The sequence below is a fragment of the Anabrus simplex genome, chromosome 2 (assembly GCF_040414725.1).
Source record: "Anabrus simplex isolate iqAnaSimp1 chromosome 2, ASM4041472v1, whole genome shotgun sequence".
Lineage (NCBI taxonomy): Eukaryota > Metazoa > Arthropoda > Insecta > Orthoptera > Tettigoniidae > Anabrus > Anabrus simplex.
In genome coordinates this window covers 1,107,325,392-1,107,353,211 of record NC_090266.1, presented here as the reverse complement: position 1 = coordinate 1,107,353,211, position 27,820 = coordinate 1,107,325,392, and the positions used below count along the sequence as shown (strand labels likewise).

The following is a 27,820-nucleotide window of genomic DNA, read 5'->3' as shown; positions in this document are numbered from 1 at the left end:
AATTTCAATGTGAGAGTTGGAAATAGAACTGAAGGATACGAAAAGGTGATTGGTAAATGTGGGGAAGATATGGAAGCTAATGGGAATGGGAAGCGTTTGCTGGACTTCTGTGCTAGTATGGGTTTAGCAGTTACGAATACATTCTTCAAGCGTGAGGTTATTCACTCCTACACATGGGAGGCTAGGGGTACCAGATCCATAATAGGCTATGTCTTAACCGACTTTGAATTCAGGAAGTCTGTTAGGAATGTATGGGTTTTTCAGGGATTTTTCGATGATACAGACCACTATCTGATCTGTAGTGAACTAAGTATCTCTAGGCCTCGGATAGACAGAGTGAAATCAGTCTGCAAACAAATAAGGGTAGAAAATCTCCAGGACGAGGAAATTAGTACATGGATATGGTTAGTGAGAAGTATTGAACAGTGGGCATTAAGCAGGTTCAGGATATAGAAAGAGAATAGGTGGCATACAGGGATGCTGTAGTAGGAACAGCAAGGGAATGCCTTGGAACAACTGTGTGAAAAGATGGGGAAAAAGCAAACATCTTGGTGGAATGATGAAGTGATAGCAGCTTGTAATCTTAAAAAGAAGGCTTATCAGAAATGGCTCCAAACAAGGGCCGATGCAGACGGGGAATTGTACGTAGATGAAAGAAACACAGAAAAACCGATAGTTGTTGAATCTGAAAAGAAGTCTTGGGAGTATTTTGGTAATAACCTCGAAAGGCTTGGTCAAGCAGCAGGGAAACCTTTCTGGACAGGGCAAAAGTTCAGAACACCTTACATTTTCCAACGCTACGCATCCAGGCGCGATTGCAATGTCATTTATTTCTCTCTCGCTCGCTTCTCGCGAAGAACTTGATCGTGCGGTGGACAGAGCTGCCAACTGTTCATATAAAGAACTAGTCCTAGTGCAGCGGCGCTACTTTTATTTACGAATCTTCTGGATTGGTTAGGCCATTGGTCTTGATGAAGCAAAGGGGGTCTGGGGGCGTAAGCCCCCAGGTCAGAAGCCGCGAAGCGGCCCTAGGCCTCTAATATCCCGCGTGACAAAGCCATTGGTCTGGATTGGTTAGACCATTGGTCAGTGGCAAAGCCATTGGTCTGGATTGGTTAGACCATTGGTCTGGATCAAGCAAAGGGGGTCTGGGGGCATAAGCCCCCAGGTTAGAAGCGGCCTTAGGCCTCTAGTATCCCGCGTGACAAAGCCATTGGTCTGGATTGGTTAGACCATTGGTCAGTGACAAAGCCATTGGTCTGGATTGGTTAGACCATTGGTCGTGACAAAGCCATTGGTCTGGACTGGTTAGACCATTGTTCTGGATCAAGCAAAGGGGGTCTAGGGGCGTAAGCCCCCAGGTTAGAAGCCGCGAAGCGGCCCTAGGCCTCTAGTGTCCCGCGTAACACCTCCATTGGTCTGGGCAGTTGTGTATTTCTTGTGTGCGGGTTGGTGACGGAATTCACTTACTTCATTTTTAGGAGTGACGTCATATCCTGTAGCGTCTCACCCAATGGAAATGCTGGTACGTAGTTCGGCGATGGACTATGGTGCGTGATAACTTCTATTAGGTTATAAAAGCAAAATTATTTCTGGGGGATGGCGGGTGGGTTCTTAACTGTCGCAGTGAACACATCGCTCCTCCACAAGGTATTCCACTAAAGATTTCCAACATATTACATCGTTATCATGCTATAAAAGTAATGTAAGTCTTACTGAATTTCTACCCTGGACAGTAATAAAGAATCTTAGGAAGGGAGGGAAAAAGGAAACGAACAGTGTTTTGGTATTTCAGGTGAACTCATAATAGATCCTGGGGTATCACTGGACAGTTGGAGGAAATATTTTGAACATCTTCTCAACCTGAAAGGAAATCTTCATGAGGGTGTCGTGAACTACCAAGCTCATGGGGAGGAGGAAAATGTCGGTGAAATTATGCTTGAGGAAGTGGAAAGGATGGTAAATAAACTCCATTGTCATAAAGCAGCAGGAATAGATGAAATTAGACCTGAAATGGTGGAGTATAGTGGGAAGGCAGGGATGACGAGTAGCGCAACAGGGGCGCTAGTGGTATTGTGATGGGATCGGGAGGCTTCCTGCAAGACACGTTCCTGCTGTGACATGAGGTGCTGACGTAATCCCTGGACCACAGGGTGTTCCACAGAGTACTGCTCCTCTTCGACCAGGTACCTTATCGCCTCATGGCTTCATAGAGTAGTAAGATTAGCATGGAGTGTTGGTAAGATACCTTCAGATTGGACAAAAGCTGTAATTGCACCTATCTATAAGCAGAGGAAGAGGAAGGATTGCAACAACGATCGAGGTATCTCATTGATTAATATGCCAGGCAAAGTAATCACTGGGATCTTGGAAAGGAGTGTGCAGTCAGTGGTTGAGAGGAAGTTGGATGAAAACCAGTGTGGTTTCAGACCACAGAGGGGCTATCGTGATCAGATTTTCAGTATGCGCCAGGTAATTGATAAATGCTACAAGAGGAATAGACAGTTGTGGTTATGTTTCATAGATCTAGACAAAGCAGGATACCGTGGGAAAAAATGTTCACCATACTCTTCGACTATGGGATTAAAGGTAGATTATTAATATCAATCAAAGGCATTTATGTTGACAATTGGGCTGCAGTGAGAATTGATGGTAGAATGAGTTCTTGGTTCAGGGTACTTACAGGGGTTAGACAAGGCTATAATCTTTCACCCTTTCTGTTTTTAGTTTACATTGTTCATCTGCTGAAAGATACAAAGCGGCAGGGAGGGATTCAGGTGGGTGGAAATGTAGTAAGCAGTCTGGCCTATGCAGACAACTTGGTCTTAATGGGAGATTGCACCGATAGCCTGCAGTCTAATATCTTAGAACTTGAAAATAGGTGCAATGAGTATTGTATGAAAATTGGCTTTTCGAAGACTAAACTGATGTCAGTAGGTACGAAATTCAACAGAATTGAATGTCAGATTTGTGATACAAAGTTGGAGCAGGTAGAGAATTTTAAGTATTTAGGTTGTGTGTTCTCCCGGGATGGTAATATAATAAGCAAAATTGAATCAAGGTGTAGTTGATTAATGCAGGGAGCTCACAGTTGCGATCAACAGTATTTTGTAAGAAGGAAGTCAGCTCCCGGACAAAACTATCTTTATATTGGTCTGTTTTCAGACCAAATTTGCTTTACGTGAGCGAAAGCGGGGTGGACTCAGGATATCTTATTCATAATTTAGAAGTAACAGACATGAAAGTAGCGAGAATGATTGCTGGTGCAAGCAGGTGGGAATAATGGCAGGAGGGTACTCGGAAGGAGGAGATAAAGGCTAAGTTATGAATGAACTTGATGGATGAAACTGTACTCATAAACCAGTTTCAATGGTGGGGTCATGTGTTGCAAATGGAGGGGGGGTAGGTTATAATACCAATATAGTCGTTCCCTTATTGGACATTATAAATTTTCCAGCTAACTCATTCCTGGTTGCCAGCATTTCACCTCAGTGTACTAAGTTGGGCTCATCAGTTAGTAAATAGCACACCCACCAAGACGCGTGGCTAGTGCATATGGTGGAGGCCACTGCGTAGGCTACTTGAAGCCACCAGCACTGCCAGTGCACTATGAGACACTTTGTCTCATTTTCAAAAATTGCTGCCTGCCTGCCCATCAAATGATAAAGATATTGATTCCCATAGGGAACTTGAAATATTTGTTCCGAATGAATGAATTTATAATACCAATATACAGTAGTTGGCCCATTATTGGACATTAGCTGGAAAATTGATAATGTCCAATAACGGACCAACTATATTGGTATTATAAATTTTGCTCATTCAGAACAAATATTTCAGGCTCCGTATGGGAATCAAAATCTTTATCAGGGGAATAGGTTACCTAGAAGAATAAGGGACTCTGTTATGGAGGGTAAGAGAAGTAGAGGGAGACCATTACGACTATGGTTAGACTCAGTTTCTAACGAATTAAAGATAAGAGGTGTAGAACTAAATGCGGCCACAGCACTAGTTAGAAATAGAGGATTGTGGCGATATTTAGTAAATTCACAGAGGCTTTCAGACTCAACGCTGAAAGCCGTAATGATCTACAATTATAATGTATGTATGTATCGAATCTCTACTGGCATTAAATCCCTCTGCTTCATTCATTTCTTAGACTAACTCAGTATTTGGACCACGTCTCTTTGTTATCTATTTTAATTATATATCAACACTGCTAAGACACTGTAAATACACTGACTGACAGAGCAAATGCAACACCAAGAAGGAGTGGTCAGAACTTTATGCCAATTGAGGAGTTGGATGCAATAACAGCGTAAGTAGATTTACGTTATTTTGAGAAACAGAAGCTTGAAGTTTATAAATGTTCTGAGTTAAAAGTAGTATTAGGAATCAACCTGAATTTCATTTAAAGACATTTAAAAGAGCCAGGAAATGTATTTCCCAAATAATTTTACTGATCTATTAGCATATAAGAAAGACAGAGTTATTTAAAATTTCCTTCTATACGCTGTTATTGCATGAAGAGCAGAAATATTATATTTTACCGTACACCAGTATTGATGAGGGAGTTAGGAAAGCATGATCACCCAATATAGAGGAACAAAAGTGGCAGTTTATCCCACCTCAGTTCTCCAAAATGTCTAAACTTACTAAAATTAAGAACAAATTCATAAAAAACTGTCAACTAAGAAAGGTTAAAAAAACGTTTATTCATTATTTAATATTCACCTTTTTCGTTCTTTATTGCGTAAAGGGCCGAGAGAGGTTTGTTACAGTGCTCTCCCCAACTATAGTAATTCCCCCCCCAACAAATATTTGAAATGTTATAAAATTAGAAACATTGCTCTTTCTGAACAACTTTTATTCCTATTTTCATTTACAAAGTGATTCTCTAAACGTAAAAGAAATGAAAAGAAACAAATAACAGATCACAAAGTATATAATTGGGATTTAGACATTGTATGTCTTACTTGTTTAAAATACTTAAATACCGCATCATTGACCAAAATCAGGATGATTCATCTTCACATGCTGCATTAGCAGACTCTATTGAATCATTACACACAGACATGACTTTCACATACCAATCAACATTTTCAGGTTTTAACTATTTCATTAGTGAAAGAACATCAACCCTTTTGTCTGCACCAGCCACAAAACTTTCTCTTCCGTTCGCTGACATCTGCTCCAGCCAAACAGCTCGTGGCAGCTGAACGTGCCGCTCGTGAAGCATGCCTCATGCAATAACAGCGTAGCGCATGGTACCGGTTTTAGTGAGCTCCTGACCTCTAGCGGTACCCTAGTGAACTAAGACCCGGACTGGGTTGTAGTGAAGGGACCGGGAAATTCGAAAACGGTATTCATGCAATAACAGCGTAAGTAGACTTACGCTGTTATTGCATCTAGCTCCTCAATTGCAGGGTAGACTGACGTCACTGAGGTATGCTCATGATGTGAAATGCGCCGCTGTGCTGCGCACATAGCGAACGATAAATGGGACACGGCGTTGGCGAATGGCCCACTTCGTACCGTGATTTCTCAGCCGACAGTCATTGTAGAACGTGTTGTCGTGTGCCACAGGACACGTGTATAGCTAAGAATGCCAGGCCGCCATTAACGGAGGCATTTCCAGCAGACAGACGACTTTACGAGGGGTATGGTGATCGGGCTGAGAAGGGCAGGTTGGTCGCTTCGTCAAATTGCAGCCGATACCCATAGGGATGTGTCCACGGTGCAGCGCCTGTGGTGAAGATGGTTGGCGCAGGGACATGTGGCACGTGCGAGGGGTCCAGGCGCAGCCCTAGTGACGTCAGCACGCGAGGATCGGCGCATCCGCCACCAAGCGGTGGCAGCCCCGCACGCCACGTCAACCGCCATTCTTCAGCATGTGCAAGACACCCTGGCTGTTCCAATATCGACCAGAACAATTTCCCGTCGATTGGTTGAAGGAGGCCTGCACTCCCGACGTCCGCTCAGAAGACTACCATTGACTCCACAGCATAGACGTGCACGCCTGGCATGGTGCCGGGCTAGAGCGACTTGGATGAGGGAATGGCGGAACGTCGTGTTCTCCGATGAGTCACGCTTCTGTTCTGTCAGTGATAGTCACCGCAGACGAGTGTGGCGTCGGCGTGGAGAAAGGTCAAATCCGGCAGTAACTGTGGAGCGCCCTACCGCTAGACAACGCGGCATCATGGTTTGGGGCGCTATTGCGTATGATTCCACGTCACCTCTAGTGCGTATTCAAGGCACGTTAAATGCCCACCGCTACGTGCAGCATGTGCTGCGGCCGGTGGCACTCCCGTACCTTCAGGGGCTGCCCAATGCTCTGTTTCAGCAGGATAATGCCCGCCCACACACTGCTCGCATCTCCCAACAGGCTCTACGAGGTGTACAGATGCTTCCGTGGCCAGCGTACTCTCCGGATCTCTCACCAATCGAACACGTGTGGGATCTCATTGGACGCCGTTTGCAAACTCTGCCCCAGCCTCGTACGGACGACCAACTGTGGCAAATGGTTGACAGAGAATGGAGAACCATCCCTCAGGACACCATCCGCACTCTTATTGACTCTGTACCTCGACGTGTTTCTGCGTGCATCGCCGCTCGCGGTGGTCCTACATCCTACTGAGTCGATGCCGTGTGCATTGTGTAACCTGCATATCGGTTTGAAATAAACATCAATTATTCGTCTGTGCCGTCTCTGTTTTTTCCCCAACTTTCATCCCTTTCGAACCACTCCTTCTTGGTGTTGCATTTGCTCTGTCAGTCAGTGTACTACTTGTATGCTGACTCCAAAATTTTGGACATCAATCAAGCAATGAAATGAAATGGCGTATGGCTTTTAGTGCCGGGAGTGTCCGAGGATATGTTCGGCTCGCCAGGTGCAGGTCTTTCTATTTGACCCCCGTAGGCGACCTGCGCGTCGTGATGATGAAATGATGGTGATGATGACAACACATACACCCAGCCCCCATGGCAGAGAATTTAACCAACGATGGTTAAAATTCCCGTCCCTGCCGGGAATCGAACCCGAGACCCCTGTGACCAAAGGCCAGCACGCTAACCATTTAGCCATGGAGCCGGACAATTAAGCAAGCAATAGGTTATATGAACTCTGACTTAAATAATATCTGTACATACGCTCATGAAAACTGTATTTAAATTAATCCGTCAAAATCTAAAACTATTATTGTTGGTCAGAAGAAACAAATCAGCGCAGTAAAAAAACAAAAACATTCGTCCACTTATTTTATCCGGTAAAAATACGAAAACTCTGTAAGAAATCTTGGTGGAATTATAAATACGAGTCCTAACCGAGGAGAGCACATACCAATGTCTGTAGAAAAGTATACGCCACCCTTCACCCACTAATCAAAATATGCTGCCACTAAACATGAGAATTAGGCTTATAAATACGCTTATCCTCCCTATATTTTCGTACTGTGACGTAGTACTAATTGATGCCACGAGAGAACAGCTAATACCAATATAAATGGTCTGTTATTGGACATTACAAATTTTCCAGCTAACTCGTTCCTGGTTGCCAGCGTTTCGCCGATTACAACGTGCTATGAACTCTTGCATTCGATTTATCTTCTTCTGTGCCCTGTGGCACTGCTGAATATTTTGTTGCATATTCAGATGACGTATTCCGAAGAATTACGCTTGTTTTTGTTCTGTAAAATATGAAAGAAAGAATTCTAGTGTTGTCTGTCCAAGATGAAGTGATTTCAATTTAGCAACCAATATTTCTGTATTTACTGTGTCAAGGGTGCTGCTAAACTAAGAAGTGCTAGTAACTTCGCCTGCCTTTCGTCCATAGCACGTCTGATATCGTCTGTAACCTTCACTAGGGCAGTGGCCGTACTGTGTCCCTTTTAGAAACCCGACTGTAAAGGTTAAATAGTTTCTATTTATTTATATAGTTGGTTAATTGCACGTGTGCTATGTGTTCAAGAGGCTTAGAGAGAGATGAAAGTATGCACACGAGTCGATAACCTGTTATAAGTACAGGTGAGGAAGTTTCGGGAACAGGTTTTATAATGGCATTTTTCCACACTGTTGGAAAAAGGCCACTTGTGAGGCAGGTGTTGTATACATGAGTAATGGCAGGAAGAAGAATGTCAATGATGTGTTTTATGAGTATGGGTATTTCATCTTGTCCTACGGCAGATTATGTGATTAATAGTACTTTGTGCTCAACGTCATTCTCTGTGACTTCACGAAATTCAAAGAATGGCCTATTTTGTTGTGGTTGGTTCAGAAGAGAATTTATAGTCTGAGATATTGTTTGCATTTCCAGTTATTTTGTATTTCAGAAGAATGAGCATTTAATCTCTCCAGAGGAATGTCTGGATTGCATGGTTGGGGCAAAGCTTTCCCTATTCCAGTGGAAGAAAGTTTTTTCCCAAGTGTTTGCCACATTTAAATTTCCAGGCAGGTGTTCGTAAAAAGAAAATTTCCTATTTCGGTTTATAACTTGAATTATATTCCGTCCAAGTGTACTATACTGTTCAAGTGTACTGGGAGTTAGTGTGTGTCTGTAGAGCCGGTGTAAGGTGTCGCAGTGAGAAATTTGTTTGATGTCCTTGGTCAGCCGTGGAGAAGGAGGTCGAGAGACTGGTCCTGCGCTTAGCTGCATGTTTGTCAAGGGGGCCATGTATGTGTGAACTAAAATTATCAACTTTCTTATCAATATCATTTCTGTTTTTTACTTCATCCCAAGGACTGTTCAAGGCATCAACTCTCAGATGATCTAAGTTTATATGTTTAATGTCCCTGAATGTGATGTACAGTCGAACCTCCAATACTCAAATTTTCAGTATCTCGAAGTAACTTAAATTTCCTGGCCGTTTGTCCTATTCTTCGTAATCTATAATCTTCATATCCGTATTGACGAACTACACAATTACATATAAATGGGAAAGGAATTCCACCTTATCAATACTTGTTTCAGATTATGTGATTAATAGTAGTTTGTGTTCGACGTCAATCTCTGTGACTTCACGAAATTCAAAGAATGGCCTATTTGGTGGTGGTTGGTTCAGAAGAGAATTTATAGTCTGAGATATCGTACCTTATCAATAATTGTTTATGATATGCACATATATGAAGACAAATATCTTTCATATAAATAATAGGTCAATTTTACAAGCAAATCATTTAAGCTCAAAAGCATCAACTAAATGCACAACTATGACAAAAGACTCAAATACAGAAGTCAACTGATGAACTGGGTATAGGCAAGATACAAACGTTTATGTGCATGAAGTGTTCTTATATATATTGTTTTTAGCCATATATACTTATATATTAGCTTTAAGTTAAGATAGTGTTGTACAAACCAATTGTTATTATAGACATATACTTGCAGTGTCACACATAGTGGCACACATGTCCGTTCCCGATTTGACACGCTCCACTTGGACGTATTGAAACATTTATCATCATATGGCATTCCCCAGACGAAGTAATATCAATCATTGCTTGATGTACTATATGTGAGTGTTTTGTTCAGCTGAGGATGACCTGAAATTGGGGGTCGAAACCGGTCCTGCAGTATAATAATTATAATAAACAGGTATTGATAAGGTGGAGTTCCTTTCCTATTTAAAATTGTGTCCTATTCTTCACGTGTATTTATTTCTCTATTACTCAAAATTCATTTATACGAATTTCTCGATTTCTGGAAGCAAACATTTCCTCCTTCCTTGAAGCAAAAAAATACTCTGTATCTCAAATTTTGTGCAACATTAACTGTGCGGTACGGCACTTACTGGAACACTTTGAACAGAAAAGGTATATGCATATCTTAATGCGACTGATCAAGGGACCGAAAATATCATAGTCCTTAGGTGAGAAAACTTCTTCACCGAGTTTTACTGCAACAGTATTATTCCTTTATTTCATATTGGCTAGCTATGGACCACATTATTTCAACTGTGCCTTTCTTCGGGCTTCGACATGTGCTTGGTACTCCCGCATTCGTTCTCAGTGTTGCTCCTTTCTCTCCTTTGTTCATGATTTTCCTCTTTTCAGAGTTGGCTTTTCTTGGAAACCTTGGCATGCTTTAAGTTGGTTCTTCAGTGGGATATGATCCAGGATGCTATTACTTGTGATCCCCAATTCTTCAAGATATCTTTCTGTCTCAGTGAGTCCGGCCCCATTGGTTTTCTCCTCCTGAAGGTAGGTAACAATGCAGTAGGGCCAATCCTAGTGGACTCATTCGCATCACGTGTCCAGAAAAGTTAATCCTGATTATGTCGCTTATCTTCTCCATATGGGTGTTTAGTTTGTAGTTGTATCATCTTCTCTATTCACAGTTGTCTTTGACAGGACCCAAGATTTTTCTCAAAATTTTTCTTTCTTTGGTCTCCAGTTTTTCAACCAAGTCTTTCCTGTTCAATGTGAGACATTCCGAACAGTGCAAGTCCCCTGGTTGAATGATACTGCAGTAGTGCCTCAGCTTTGAATTAATCCAGGAGTGGTGGCCAGTAACCTGGTACAAACTTATGATGTTAGATTGCACTTATTTCTAAACTTACACAACTAGACTGCCACATACTTCCCACATTTCTTACCTTTGGTCTGTGGTCAGTGGCATTGTAGTGAAGGGTGTTGATTCTTAGAAAGAGGGATTGCTGTCAAGCGATGTAATAAAGTGACTTCTTACACCCAGCGCCACCAGTCCCATTCGTCTAAAGTACAACAGGAGCAGTGTTGAGCGTACCCAGTGAGTTACTTGTGTGATCATGTTAGGAATTCATTGAATCAGTCCCTTATCGCTGAAATGAGTTATGAAGTGTATGAGGCAAGGGTGGTGTCTCTTTTACGGACTATGGAAGTGGAAGATGTTTTAGTGAGAGTGGTGATGAATTAGAAGTACTAAACTCTTAACAGTGATGCATGACAGAGCGCTAATGAAAAAGTGTAAATATTAGTGATGATGATTTACCTTGATTGTTACTCAAGCTGGCATTGAAAAATGCCGTTTGAATTTCATAATAACTAATTAGTATTTCGGTGATGGAAGAATCAGCCGCTGAGGATTCCTCAGTGTTGCCCAGGGTACGCCCGATTGTCTTTACAATCTTCGTGGAGGCATCTTCCGTGTACCGCTTTTTTTTTTAAAGTAAAGTCCGTTTATCGATAGAAACAAAAGTAATAATACTGGGCTGAATGGCTCAGGCGGTTGAGGCTTTGGCCTTCTGACCCCAGCTTGGCAGGTTCGATCCTGGCTGAGTCCGGTGGGATTTGAAGGTGCTCAAATATGTCGGACTCATGTCTGCAGATTTACTGGCATGTAAAAGAACTCCTGCGGGACAACATTCTGGCACCTTGGCATCTCTGAAAACCGTAAAAGTAGTTAATGTAATGTAAAGCAAATAACATTGTTATTTTACAAAAGTAATAATGATATTGCCAAAATCTTTTTATGTCCTCTTTACACATTAAGCTATTTTTCTACATAGTTACCGTGTTTGTTTAAACGTTTATCATAGCATTCCACCGATTTTTGTATCCCCTCATCGTAGAACTCAGCCTCCTGTGACTGAAGCCAATCTTCAACTGCTGTTTTCACTTCTTCGTCGGTGTCAAACCACTGACCGGTGAGGAACTGATTTGGGCAACAGAACAGATGATAATTGCTTGGGGCAAGGTATTATTATTATTATTATTATTATTATTATTATTATTATTTAGCGTATGGCAACACATTGGAATATACAACAATATATAAATGATATACTAAAATAACTAGGGCGTTATTACCATAAGACATGAAACAGAGTATACAATGATAATGTATGCACTTATATAGTGAGAGTTAATCTGTCTATTCAGTTAACAGCATCTGGAGTCAGCGTTAGAAAGTCCTTCAGTTCTCCCGAGTATGACGTAATACTACACTGCTGCACAATGTGTTGGATGGTCTGGGGAGTCGCTCCACAAACACAAGATGGATCAGAAATTTTGTTCCATTTGTAGAGGAAGTCATTACATACTCCATTGGTTTGTTCGAATTCTGTTGTCAGTTTTCCACGTATGTCGAGGCAGATCAAAACCAGCTGATTTAATTTGGGTATTTAAAACAGTTGTAATATCTGGTGGTGCATGTTGGATCCATGTCGCTTATGCTGTACAACACGCCGAAGTTTTATCAATGTCATGCAGTACACAGCTGAGTTTATTGTTGTCCCTCGTGGCATAAAGTCAGCAGGACACCATATCTGCCCCAAAACACAATGGGCATAATCTTGCAGTTGGACATTATCTGTTTGCTTTGAATGGAGATGACGTGTGTCGCTATTCCATTGATGCTGCTTCAATTCAGGAGTCAAATGCGAAAACCCATGTTTCGTCCCCTGTGACAATGTGATTTAAGCTTTGATCTCCTTCCTCACTGTACGGGGACAAAAATGTCAAAGCACAAGCCATTCTCCTGGTTTTGTGTTCCCCAGTAAGCAGACTAGTAGCCCATTGCGCACACAGTTTTCTGAACTGCAAGGTGTCACAAATTATTTTGTATAGCAGTGACTTGAAACTTATGGAAATTGCAGTGACAAAGTGGAAATTGTGAAGCACTGGTCTTCATGGATTTTTGCGTCTGCTGCGTGCACCAAATCATCTGAGATTACAGAAGGTCAGCCTGATCGTGGTTCATCATGGACATTTTCCTGTCCGGCCTTGAACAATCTCACCCATTTACACCCTTTGCTGTCACTTACTGCATTCGGGCCGTACACTTCGCATATCTGGCGGTGAATGTCCACAGCTGCTGTAAAAAATCGAATCACAGACGTTATTTCACACTCGGTGGGATGCTTGGTTATCTGAAACACCTCAACTGCCCACACCAAACCACACACAATGATGTTATGATTGCAACTGGTGTCGATTGATGCCCAAGGCATGCCGGGAGACAGCGCACATGCGCATTTCGACAGGATTTACAAACCTACAGCCGATTGGACCTTAATTAAAAAATAATAATAATAATCATTTCGTGTGGCTATTTCTAGCCGAGTGCTGCCCTTGTAAGGCAGACCCTCCGATGAGGGTGGGCGGCATCTGCCATGTGTAGGGAACTGCGTGTTATTGTGGGGGAGGATAGTGTTATATGTGGTGTGTGAGTTGCAGGGATGTTGGGGACAGCACAAACACCAAGCCCCCGGGCCACTGGAATTAACCAATGAAGGTTAAAATCCCCAACCCGGGACCCTCTGAACCGAAGGCCAGTACACTGACCATTCAGCCACGAGTCGGACATTAAAAAATAAGCCTTATAGAAAGAAAGTTACGGTGTTTGTGCTTTATCTTGAGTTTCCAAAACCTCCAATCCTGTCTTTATAGGTTCTGGGAATCAGAATACCTGCATGTGTCTTTCAAGTAAACTGTGGATTAGTTACCACCTGGGGTTGTATTCTCTGCTGAACTTTTCGCCATACTTGTTACGGTTGAAAAACTCTTAATTGGGGCTGGTCATGTTTCTCACCTAACATGTGCTACTATCAAGTTTGTGAGCTGTACCCACTGAGCAATGGGTGTGCCACATCCCTATGCCAGTTATTATTATTTTTATTATTAAAGTTTTTCAGAAGTTTTCATTTAGCTCCCCAAGTTTCAAAATGAACCGTCTTTCTCCTATGACAGTGACAAGTATTATGCACAGCTCTATAAAAAGAAAAATGTTTTTAAATTTCCTTTTGGAAAAATCTAATGATCATAAATATATCTTTCAATAAAATGTGTGATGTGATGTTATTTAGGAACAGTGCAGGCTGTGATGTGAAGTATTGAAGGATAGCCATGGCATACAGATCCACAGTTTATACAGCTCTCTTTATACAGATCCATGGCATGTATAGCTCTTAAGGTACTGTTGCTAGGTAACATCTCATCACACTTTTTGTGACATGACACCATTATGTTTCACAAATTTTCAGATGACCCAGCTCTGAGACATATTGATGTCAATATGATGAAATCACAAATTGAATAATAACTTAATAATGTAGTGGCAAGGTGGCAGGTAATCTGGAATCTGATTGATTTTTAAAATAGTCATTGAAAAGTAAATTACGTTAAAGTAAGTCCTATATAGAAAGATATGACCATGCAAAGGGAGCACTTGTTTGTTTCTTCCCATTACCTACAATAAAATGAGTTTTGTCATTTTATGACTGACAACTCGTTTTATATTTTCAGCAAAATATATTAATCCCTTTTAGAATAAGTTAAAGATACTGTAACTATGTACAGTGATAAGAACATGCTCTTGTTTCTTGACTTGCAGGTGTCTCCCAGTGATGGCCTGCCGAGCTTGATCTGCAAGAACTGCCTAAATGACATCAACCACTGGCACGAATTCAAGCAGAAATGTGATTTGGCTCAGGCCACCTTGAAGGAATGGAAGAATCCTTCATGTACATGTCCTGAAAAGGTTGTTCAAGTTAACTGCTTGTAGACATCCTCATATTAATGTTTTCCTGCATTTAGTGTGTTAATCATGCATGGACAGAACAGTACAGATTAAATATTTCCAAACCTCTTTTAAACAATATATGATCTATATAGTCTCTGAATTGATTTTCTTCATTTGTTATATCTCACGTCGCTAAACATTTCAGTTGATGTGCTGTAAATGTGTATTAGCATCCTCACTATTTGAATCTCCTTTTAAATGTTGATGTTCATTTCACTGTGAATACTTCAGCTTTCAGGCATCTAAATGGTTTTTGAGATAAAGTTTAACCATGACGTCTTTTACAACCATCAGCAATTAATGAGAAATGAAGAATTGTTTCTACCGTGCTTAGACATAATCCTACCCATAAATGAAACGAGGAATAGGAAATCAATGCTTTCATCTTGGCTAAGATCATGACTAGACACGCATGCTTCCTTCCCAGCATGAATTATATTCTGTAGCTGAAGCATTAATTGGTTCTGTTCTAATGTAACGTCATTAATGAAATGCAACATTGAAACTATTGTTCCATAAAATTATGTTATTAAGAGAGAGCTATATGTTTTGAAACACTGACATGTTATTGTTATTAACAAATGCATTGCAATTAGCAGATATTCTGGTGGCAATGCTTGCTTTTAGGTTAGTATGACAATGAAGTAAAATTAAAACAAATTATATGACAACAACAAAAGTACAATGAACAATTCTTTAAAAAAATATTTATAAGAAATCTCACAATAATAAAACAAAATAAATAGCAAGTACATTAAAACAAGAAGCGAAAATTGAAAATTGACAATTAAAAATGACGTACGAGTAGTCAAGTGCTGTTCATCGAGAAAAGTTCACCATCAGGATGTTGGCCAACAGGGTAGGAGGGGTGTGGTATATCATTTCTAATCACTAGATTGCGTGCCAAAGAAATAAAGCCTGAATTCAATACCAAACCTCCCTGTAGTGTTCATATAGAGTGAAGGCAGACCCCTTGGTGCTATTCAGCAGCAGGAAGCTATGTGACAGCCCTGGGTTTCACCCTCTTCCTTCCTACAATCATATATCACATCATTCCTTTCATCTTATTAACTCTTCTGATGAGGTTTATGTCAGGAAGAGCATCCAGTGGTAAAAAGTCACTACCTCATCTCACTTTATACCTGACCCAGTAGAGAAACGGGACAAGGGTTGGACATACACCATCATATACAAATTCACACATAATTTAAATATCTCTAATGCCTTAACACTACAACTTACAGTAGTTTGATTGCGCTTAACATTGAAACATAGAAATTACACAAAATTTCCAGGATACTAGAGTCTATTCTTGAAGCATCTTACAGTTTCGGGAAAATGCTCTAAGACAGCTGCAGGTGATGCATTCCAATTATCAATTCCCCGATTTACAAACTAATATTTACCATAGTATTCTGCAATGTACCTTTTACTATGCACGGATGATCGGTCCTGCTTTCCTATTGCAGGTTAGAAATTTCACTTTTTGTCTGTATTGAAGATCTACTTGTGATTCAAATTCTTATAATTTTGTTAAATACCACCTATTCAATACAATAATAACGTAATGAAAACTTACATATTTATTAAGTTGTTAATATGGTACATGTTTCGCTCCTTTTTCGTGAGCATCATCAGCCAATTTGCAACTTTTACATTTACTAACCCAGCTGTATACCAAGTCACTAATACCATCAAAAAACGAGACATTGCCTTTAAAACCCAAAACACAAACCGAAATATTTTCTTCAATCACAAAGTTAATATAAATAGTAATCAATATCAAGGATCTGGAATATATAGGCTTGCGTGTGCAGAGTGCAATTTTTCGTATGTTGGGCAAACTGGCCGGAGCTTTATGATATCTCGAACATGTAAATGCAGTGAAACACAAGAAACATTCTGCAATGGGAGCACACATGCAAGAAACGGGACATAGTTTTACAACTATTGAAAGGGATTTAAGAATTTTAAGAATAGTAGAAAAAGGAAAAGAAATGACAGAATTGGAAAACATATACATTCATTTAGATCAGCAATACAACAAAAATAAAAACCTAAATGTCGAAATTGAAATAAAGAACCCCATCTTAGTACAATTGCCAGAATTAATACAAATGCTTAAATCTGATATAAATAAATTCTATAAACATTTTAATCCGACAAAAGTTAATGGCTTATTAACGCAAACAAACTCGACTCCTCTCCTTACTTCTCCTAGGCAGTCCCCTCCACAATCTACTGCAGCTATCAATGCACTGCCTACCTTCACTTCCCCTTCCCACTCCCCACCAAAATGTAAACTCATCCACTCTCACTCATATAATACAAGGAGTGCAAACAGAACAACAAGTAGTTCTCAAGAGGCTAGGAGTAACACTAGACAATTATGCAGCAGAAAGAAAAGTAAGTGACAATTCTTTTGATAAGAAGTTTATACAGAATTATAATGAAAACCATAAACAGGTTCGAACCCCACTGTCGGCAGCCCTGAAAATGGTTTTCCATGGTTTCCCATTTTCACACCAGGCAAATGCTGGGGATGTACCTTAATTAAGGCCACGGCTGCTTCCTTCCCACTCCTAGCCCTTTCCTGCCCCATCGTCGCCGTAAGACCTATCTGTGTCAGTGCGACGTAAAACAACTTGCAAAAAAAAACATATATATTTTATCTTTCGTTACAGATATACCAACAAGCCCAATTTGGAACATACGAGAACCATTCAAATTCTACCTCACATTAGAAAATTTTTATTCACTAACAAGTTTGTTCATAAACAATACTCTTGTATTGACAACATAAGATTAATTCCAATACATTTTGTACAAATGTTACTCCAGCAACATCGAGAACAAGTTAAATGTTCATAACATAGGCAATTATCAACTGTAGAAAATTGTTAATATAGTTAACCAAATTTTCAACGACAATCATACAAGTCAAGCAACATTGAATCAATACAATTAGCCAGATCTCATAAGGTTTTTAAAATAATTTTAAAGGATGTTCACCAGATGAGTTTTGTCAATAAAATGTTAGATAGATTTTAGACAATGTTTTAACTTGACATAATTTTATTGTTATATGACTTGTAAAATATTATAAGATTTGTCAATCAGGTTTACAAGCATAATTTAATCCAATAGAATAGATTCATGATCTTATATAACCTTAAGTAAATGATAATTGGCTGATGATGCTCACGGAAAAGGAGCGAAACGTACCATATTAACAACTTAATAAATATGTAAGTTTTTATTACCTGTTTTTCTAGTTGACTGGTCTACTCTCTCCAAGCCGGATTATTTGTATAGGCATTGCGACTCACTACTGAATGGAAGTTTGGAAAGGAGCATGCAGTACTTCCATTCAGTAGTAAGCTGCGACTCTCATCGGACCCATACATACATCACTCCATCGGACCCTGAGGCATTACACTTAAGGAGTATCGGCCCCTCGACTTTTAGAAGATTAGTTACCACACACAACACTTCTGTCTGTATCTAACATTAGTACTAAGATCAACGTCTAAACAAGAAATATTGGCTTCTAATTTAGAATTTGGGAATACAATTGAACTGTACAAGCAGCACTTTACTATTCATATTTTCAACAGCACATGTCGAGACTATATTTTAAGAAATCACTTATTTTAATATCATCACTGAAAAAAAATTCTTAAAGGAGATTGTTTTTAATTTATCATGTTGCTAATCATTCATTGTTTTAATGTCTCAGTATAGACACTGAACACCAACACTGTAATTCTCCAAAGGAGATTTTTTAGCTTAGCCAAGTTGTTAATTATTTTAAGGTCTTAATATACTGTATATACTGATGATAGCCTAAAAGGGTTGAAATATGTCTGCAATGTTAATGAAATTCATATCTGTCTTATAGATTGACTTAGCCTCCGTGTCTCAGGCGCCAGCGCATCTGCCTCTCACCGCTGGGTTCCGTGGTTCAAATCCCGGTCACTCCATGTGAGATTTGTGCTGGACAAAGCGGAGGTGGGACAGGTTTTTCTCTGGGTACTCTAGTTTTCCCTGTCATCTTTCATTCCAGCAACACTCTCCATTATCATTTCGTTTCATCTGTCAGTCATTAATCATTACCCCAGAGAAGTGCGACAGGCCTCGGCAGCCGGCACAATTCCTATCCTCGCCGCAAGATCGGGGCTTCATTCATTCCATCGCTGACCCAGTCAGTGACTGGAAAACAGGTTGTAGGTTTTCATTTTCATTATCGATTGACTTACAAAGTATTGATTAGGTGGATAAATCAAGTTTTTCCCTATTTGTAACATTTTTAGACATTGAAGAAATAGTTCGGGCCAAACTCTGGGCAGTCTGAGAATGCCCATCACTCATTTTTTAGCGACAATAGATCACCAACCCCATTTTAAGAATGAAATAGTCTAGCCTGAATACATTTCAGCTGATTGGTAGATGGCTCGCTGACTTCAAAAAACTAACCACGGAAGCTAATTCATTTACCTTGGTGGTAATAGTGGATAAGGACTCGCCAATATCTTTTTCCCCAAAAACAGGAATAGAAATAGGCTATTGGAAATGGTGCCACCAGATTCGACATCCATTATCATTAATTCATATATTAGCTCCTACTTATGGAGATACCACAGAGCTAGTACTTCTCTAGAGCCAAACGTGATGAAGCTTACAGAAGATTTGGAAAAAAAATAGTTTTTAGAGTTCAATCAAACATTTCGCCGAAAACAGTCAAAAGGGTCTTTGTCCAGCCCTATTCGACCACTCTCTGCAACCACTTGTACTGTGCTTTCCGTTCAGAAGAGAGGGGATGGAAGCCTGAGGGGTGAATGAGAGGACAAAGGCAAATGTGAGGTTCAAATCTATTAAAATTTTGGAAATTTGTATTTTCTTTCTTTTCTACAGAATAAACTTGAAATATCAAAAGAGCAATTTAATAGACAATATAGAAGTTGAACTGGAAGCTCAGGCAACAACAACAAAAGAGGGCTCATCGGCTCTTAACAAAGTTAGCTCGAAAACTCTTGAGATGATTTACAAGAAAGAGCTTAACAGCTCAGATTTATTAACTGCACACAAGCACCGAAGCTCAAACACTTACAGAAGAATTAAATCTTATGTGTTGTTTCATAAGGGTTTAATATAGTAAATTTAGAAAAGGGTATGTTAAATACCTGTTAGGAAGTAAGCCATAACTTCTGATACACTTTACCAGGTGGGTATCGGACCCAGTAGTTTCATGTACAAACTTTACAAGTCAAGGGTCTCAACCCCAGCAGTCCTTTTAACAAAATATAGTAAGGGTCGCAAACCCAGGAATACAATTTACACAATGCCCTTGAATGGGCCAAGAGATTACATTAGCAGGAGGGAAAAGTAACACACGTCGCTTAATAAGCAAATGTGCACCCATTATTTACAACACTGGGGAAACACTCCAAAATCGGATCTAATGATCCATATAAAACAAGAGCAGAAGGCCCACAGTATATGGCCGCAAACGTGAAGTAAGAACAGCAAAGGTTAAATTTTTACAAAGGGCTGAAAACCAAAATGAATGTGGAGTCAAAACACCAGCGCTCCAGAGAAAATAACCGTAGTACCTAACTGGGCATAAGGCCCTACGAAGCAGAGGCTGATCCATACTGCCTGGTGACTAAGTTATGGAAAAGTTAAGAGTCGAAAGGAATAAATTAAATTAAAATGGTTTAGAAAGAGACTTAGTCACCAGATATTGTATCGAGAGGAAGTTTAATGAGAGTTCATCAGTCGCGCTTCCTTATATTTCATAAAGACCCATCAAGGTAAAATTCAAAAATCCAAAGACAGAGTACGGCAGCCTACATAGAAGTTACCAGGAACGATCCCGCATATTAAAATTTAAAGTTGAATAAAAACAGAAAATTGCATTGTAAAAGGGGATCATAGAAATCTTCCCTAAGTACACATGCAGGAAATCACATATTTGGTATTCTGCCTACCTTGTCAGTTCATTCTCCCACAAGCTGAAACCCCCACCTCCAACAACACTCCCTTCAGCGGGACCCTCCTCTCAGATGTTCAACACAAGTTACACTGCCACCAGACAAGACCCAGAACCCAGTAAAACCCTTCCTTATATAGCTGATAGATAGATCATACTAGACGGAAGAGAAAGAGAAGATGTGATTGGATGATAGATTCTTTAGGAGAGGAGCAATATGATTGGAGGACACTTTACTAGCTGGGGAGACAACATCAACAAAGCACAAATACTACATGGTCAGTCTACAAAAACAAAAATTCTTCCTGTTTAGTTATAGTCCTTGAATACCAGACTACGTGTGAGATGCATCCGTAGAGACATCTGTTCCTTTAAGTTGAAACTTCTTGCATCAGATAGTTCATGAAATTGAAGAAGGGAACACAACAGTAGAGCTGGCGGATGATTTGAAAAGCCGGAGAGGCTTAACTCATGCTGCACTCACCATTCCTGTTTAATTCAGCAATGAATACTGTAATACAAAATCTCACTGATCATGACATATGGCTACATTTTATCTAATGATCTATGGCCTTGCTATTTGCTGCTACTTTAGCTGAAAGTAGATTTGTACATATTTGTTTAAATATTAATCCCCTTAAAAGTAAATATGTAATCCTGAAGGAACTAAAATTAACTGAAGGAAATTTCATCATACTTCCATCAATAAAAACAAGCAATGAATGAATCAGGTATTTAGGAATAGATTTCAACAGTGAAATTTCTCATGGCAGACATAAATTAATAAGCACTAAGTTCTGTCTTAAATCAATCATTATCAAGGAACTTGGAAACATATCCAACATTTCCCTTGATAATTTATTCCAACCCCTTACTCCTCATCCTATAAATGAATATTTGCCCCAGTTTGTCCTCTTGAATTACAACTTTATCTTCATATTATGATCTTTCCTACTTTTAAAAGCTTCGCTCAAGCTTATTCGCTACTTACGTCATTCCACGCCAACTTTCTCTGACAGCTCCAAACATACCAGATAGTCGAGCATCTAGTCTCCTTATTCCGAAGTCTTCCCAGCCCAATGTTTGCAACATTTTTGTAACACTACTACTTTGTCAGAAATCACTCAGAAAAAATTGTGCTGCTTTCCTTTGAATTTTTTTTTTTCCCGAACTCGCATCAAGTCATCCTGGTGAGGTTCCCCTACATTGGAATCATACTCTGTGGTCTTACCAGAGACTTATACGCCCTCTCCTTTACATCCTTACTACAACCCCTAAATATCTCATATTAATGTGAAGAGATCTGTAACCTTTCTTAACAATTTTGTTCATATGATTACCCCAATGAAGATTATTCCTTATATTAACACCTAGGTACTTACATTGTTCTCTATGACGTACTATCACCCCATCAATACAATAATTAAAACTGAGAGGACTTTTCCTCTTGATGAAATTTACAATTTGACTTTTCATTTCATTACATTCATACCATTGTCCGCTGTCCGTCTCACAACATTTTTTTTTTTTTCAATTTGTTTTACGTCACTCCGACACAGATAGGTCTTATGGTGGCGATGGGATGGGAAAGGCCTAGGAGTGTGAAGTAAGCAGCTGTGGCCTTAATTATGGTAGAGCCCCAGCATTTACCTGGTGTGAAAATGGGAAACCTCGGGAAACCATCTTCAGGGCTGCCGACAGTGAGGTTCAAACCCACTATCTCCTGGATGCAAGCTCACAGCTGTGCTCACAACATTGTTTAAGTCTCCCTGCAGTCAGTCACAATCCTGCAACTCATTTACTACTCTATACAGTATAACATCATCTACCTTAAGATATTAAACAGTAGATAATTTAGTGTATATTTAACTCTTCATGTAGGTGTATGTATGGTCGGACAGAATAGCAGGCTTCATAGCCTGAGTCCCGCCATATAAAACAAGACAATAAATAAATAAATAAAATAGCCTTATCTGTGATTCCAGTTCTTTACTTGTGTATTCTGCGGGACTCCGTTCTTAATAGTTACAAGATCAGATAATGTATCACCTACTCTAATTCTCTGCGTTCTGTTTTCTAGAAATGTAGCCACCCATTCAACCACTCTTTTGTCTAGTCCAGTAGCCCTCATTCTTATTCTTAAAGGGCTTGGCATCTGATCAACTGAAATTACATGTCAAAGGAGAATGATAAATGAGCAAGTTCCCAGAAAGACATGAGCAGGAATAAGTAACATTCTGCACGCAAGAAACGGTAATCTACGTCCAGCCTGCTTGAAAAGAAAACAGCATATGCGTGTTTTAAATAGCAGTTTTTGGTTTGTTTGCAGTCTACTAAAAAAATGTGCAACAGTTGCAGTGTATTTGTATAATTTTACTGACGACAACGATCAAGGTGAAATTTAAGACGACGTCTGCTTACTGTGAATAAGAAAGAACGGGAAATATATCTAACTTTTGCATTATGAGATTATACATATATTCATATTATGAGAGATTATTACATGCTGAATCAGATTGAGATGACTGTGTACATGTTTGCCAACCAGTTTTCACTATAGAAAACTTCTGCTAGTAAAAGTAACTAGTTATTACCAAAATAACCCTAAAAACATTTACGTAGATACATTTATAGGAGGATGAGAGATACTAAACATGATGATATCTGTACTGTTTATTGCCAGGGCTTTTAAATCTGGATTTAAGTTTCCGGAAACTCATTAAAGTTAACAGCGCAGTTACAAGCTCCTTTAGGTAACTCATAGGTAACTATGGTGTACCAGAAACTGGCCGTATGACAGACAGCTTCATGATCACTTATACCATCTATCACTTCAGTTTCCCTAAAGAGCTGATCTGGTTTTATCAGCACCACGTCTATAATATTTTTCCCTCTAGTTGGTTCCATCCCTTTCTGATTCAGCTGTCCTTCCCATAATAACTTATTCACCATTTGTAGGTCATGCTTTCTGTTCTCATTCCCTTCCCAGTTAGCATTTGGCAAGTTCAGATCGAATACAATATTGTATTGAACAGGTGGATCTATAAATATTATAATAATATTTGTGATATACGTCATCTTCAATACGGAACCAAAATGAGAATAGTTACTTGTAAGTTCAGATAACCCGCTACAATAACATTCCTTTCTGTGTCGTTCCCCACATAGGTGATCATCTGGTAGGAACAAAAACTCTTAAAACCAGAGAAATAGATGTATATTATGAATGACTTTGTTTGACTGCGTTTAATCTACCCACTACAGTGTGCCCCTCGGGCACAACTATCAAACTCCTTTCTTAAAGATTTGGACATTATTTTAACAAGTCCTGTAAAAGAAATAATGAAATTAATTGGCATTTGGCTTTTAGTGCCGGGAGTGTCCGAGGTCATGTTCAGCTCGCCAAACACAGGTCTTTTGATTTGATGCCTGTGGACAATCTGTGCGTCATGATGAGGATGAAATTATGATGACGCCACATACACCCAGCCCCCGTGCCAGCGAAATTAACCAATGATGGTTAAAATTCCTGTCCCTGCCGGGAATCAAATGCGGGACCCCTGTGACCAAAGGCCAGCCCGCTAAGCATTTAGCTATGGAGCCGGACTGAAGAAATAATGATGCTGCCAGATGATACTCCAAATAACATGCTGTATAGTGCCAGGAAGGTCAGAGGGATGGGTAAAATGTGCACAGAATGGAATATTTGTAATCATCTACTCCATATTCAGGATATTCATCTACAGTAAGGTAGAACTACTGCCTACAGGTGTGATGAAAGTTTCCCGTATATTACACCAATTATAGCCGATATCTTAAGGCGAGTACATGTTTTCTCCTGACAAAGTTTTTCCTTGTGTTCATTTATTGTATATTAAGTTGGTTTCAAATGCTTAAATCAGCCGGTTTTAGTACAGTAGCAGTCAGAAGCATAACAGTAGTTGACAGTAAGCTTATTTTGGGCCATGATAGCCTTGAGGTACGACAACAGGAGGGTGTGGCATCTCTACCTGATAGTTGGGAAAGTTGCCGCACAACAAACCGGCTGGGAAGCCTCATTGCTATCAGATTCTAAAAGTGATTTGGAAACATTCAGTACTATTCAGAAGGTACTGGTATTTTATTGTCTCACAATTCTTAAAATACATAATTTATTTTTATTGTTTTCATTGGCAAGATTAGTTTCTTAAATAAAATGATATTATTTTCAGACATAAAAATTTATGACATGCCTACTCAGTATAAAAGTAAGGGCACTGTTAAAAGACTGAAAGCAAAGGAAATGCTGGTCAGAGAGGCAAAATGATATGGTACTATAGAATTCCTGCACAAACACTACAAAAAAGAATGGAGTCAGAAAATCTGGAAAAATGGCTACTGGGTCCAGCTATTTCAATAATCACCAAAGTCAAATTCATATTCAAAAAATCATAGCTGGATCCAGTGTTTGTGTTGCAACCAGTGGCTGCACGACTCTTGCTCTACAGATGTGTGGACTGTGACAGTAAAATTGCTACTAGAGAACAATGTCCCAAGAAACAATCTGTGTATATTTGTAACTTGTGAGAGGATAAACATAGTTTTTTTTATTCAAGAATCCTGTCTCAGGCATGTCTTCAAAATACTGTGTCAGGACAGAATTATACTCATGATGATTTTGATGTTTTCTTTATATAACGCACATGCACATTCATAGTAAATTGAAATTAAAACATGATTCATTTAATGTTGTAAATTATAAGTTAGATTATTTTACCATTGAATGATTATAGCCTATAGATATAGTCTAGGGCCGATGACCTGCGATGTTAGGCCCCTTAAAACAACAAGCATCATCAGATATAGTCTTGTAGTATGTTATAATTTTTAGTTATATTATAGTTGAAGAAATTAGCTTAAATTTGATTTTGTTATTAATTATTTTACTTGTGGCATCTCTCCCGAGCAAAGTCGGCATCTATACAAATAATTCTTTTGTTCTCTCCTTTCTCCCATTTACTTTCAGTTACCAATGTTTTGCTCATCTCTGATCAAATGTACATATTTTCAAATTATGCTTCATCATTTTTCAGCAATTTTAAAAGTAAGTCTACTGAGATATAACAAAAGATATGAAAAGTGCTGCAACTCTACCGGAATTACCTTATGTGGAGCAAGTTATCCAAGGAACAAGATATGGCACTCTGCAGACTTCGACGTACATATAGAAATTCTTCACCCAAAGGATGATGGCAGAAAACTATGCGAGATAACGATCAATTGATCTCTTCACTCGTGGTACCAATTATTTTTTATCACATGAAGGAAAGGGACTAGTTTCATATTCAGACTGCCTGAAAGCAAACTCCTGGATGACTCAAATCACCTCTCTCCTCTCTCTCATCTTTTGAGTACATAAATGCAGTGAAGATGACATGCAACCTCCGAGCGAGTTAGCCTTGCGGTTAAGGTCGCACAGCTGTGAGCTTGCATTTGGGAGATAGTGGGTTTGAACTCCACTGTTGCCTACCTTGAAGATGGTATTCTGTAGTTTCCCATTTTCTTAATTAAGGCCACGGCCGCTTCCTTCCCACTCCTAGCCCTTTCCTATCCCATTGTCGCCATAAGTCCTGTTTGTGTCGGTGTACGCAAACTAAATTGTAAAAAATAAAACACATGCAATGTCACCGCAGTCCTATTGGTTCCCAGTAGGTCGTTCATCAGAACCCGTTGCCGACATAAGTCTTGAGACAGCGTGGATGATCGGTGCACGAGGTGGTTCATTGCATCGCTACTGTTGACTCTAATCGGAGGCTGACATCATAGTCATCAGCTAAAAGGACAGTAAACCAATGGTTTTAGATCCCACTATTCGCTTTGAAAGAGACTCTAACCAAGCACAGGATGTGGACCTAGAAAAACAAGCTATTTATGTACCATGCTTGCCTTACCTGTCAGGTGAATACAAAATACCCATCGCTCAATGGATTGTCGAGGCCTGCTGTTCTGAGCAAGGGGCACCTTCACCAGTCAGACATCAACCTTACTACAAAAATTGAAACTTCCATTCTGCAAAATGAAAAAAATAGTAGTACAAATTCTAAGGGATACTCTATCTATACCTGAGAACATGATTAACACTCCTCACCAAAAATAGAAGAAAACAGCAGTTATAACTGTTATAAATGTCCACTTTTTGAAGTTTGTAAATGTATTGAAATTATTACCCGATTGTATTCCAGATCCGAATGGTTACCCTCATTCGAGGATGGACTATTTATTTATTTATTTATTTATTTATTTATTTATTTATTTATTTATTTATTTATTTATTTATTTATTTATTTATTTAATAAATAAATAAGTATCTCTATTACTATTTTTTTACTTTATTTTACTGAAGTATTTACTTAATCTTCAAGATGGGTTCCTAGTCTCTGTTCTATTCAAGATCCTGGAGACTGTGTTGTGGAAAAACTTGTGCCTAAGATAACAGGAAGTTCAGGATGAGAAAGTTAAATGTAGCAGGTGTGATGTGTGTTTTTGTAGTGCTGTCAAGCAATTGTTAATATTGTAATTGTAATAGTTTCAGCAAATCAGTGTCACAGAGCCATTCTTAAGGGGAAGTGTAGTAGTTATGATTCTTTTGGTAGAACTTATGGCTTCATTCAGTTGTTTACTGATTTATGGTGTGAAGAGGGAGGCCAGGCTACATCTCATAATACAAGTAAATTTAATGACTTGTTAAGCAGTTGCGATCTCATTTGCAGTGGAATACTTGCCAAAAGAAGTAAAATACAAGCAACTACAGAACAGCAATTTGTAGAACTAGCCTCACAGGGGAACCGTTTTGATTGGACTGGACAGATTGCAATGAAACTTGCATTGCATGCAGTGTGCCCATTACCAGTTGTTTACCTTTCTGCCAGGCTGAAGATCCCAATAATTTATCAGTACGTTCACATAGCAGACTTGTAGCCAATTTCTCACTTCAAAGGTAGAATATGGCAATTGCATAAAACCTGAAGGGTAATAAACCGATCATCACTTGCGGAAATCGTCCTGCTCCAACCTGATCGATGTCTCCTAGTGTATGAACTGAGCTCCCTGTACCTCTTCACTGTTCAACATGTGGTTGAAGCAGTGTTTCTTAATGCTTCCGCAGCATAACAATGTCTCCTATCCTCAACCTGCGTTACTGCTCTCACGTCAACTTCTGAACTTAAAAGCCATCATTCCTTGTTTAAATTGCTTTTGGAACCATAAGATATCTTTATTAGGTATAATATATTCTTAAATGGTTTTTTCTCACATATTTTCTAATTGTATTTATCCTGCAGTAATTTTGACAGACT

The 27,820-nt window shown here is 39.4% G+C and overlaps 1 protein-coding gene across 1 annotated transcript in view; it reads left to right on the top strand.

Moving 5' to 3' along the window:
• The window catches only part of LOC136863313 (zinc finger protein pita), a 95,609-nt gene that overhangs the window by 53,339 nt on the left and 14,450 nt on the right, over positions 1–27,820 (top strand). The window contains exon 2 of the mRNA XM_067139701.2: positions 14,306–14,452. Coding sequence (XP_066995802.1) covers positions 14,306–14,452 — 147 coding nt within the window. The remainder of the gene's footprint in view (positions 1–14,305; positions 14,453–27,820) is intronic.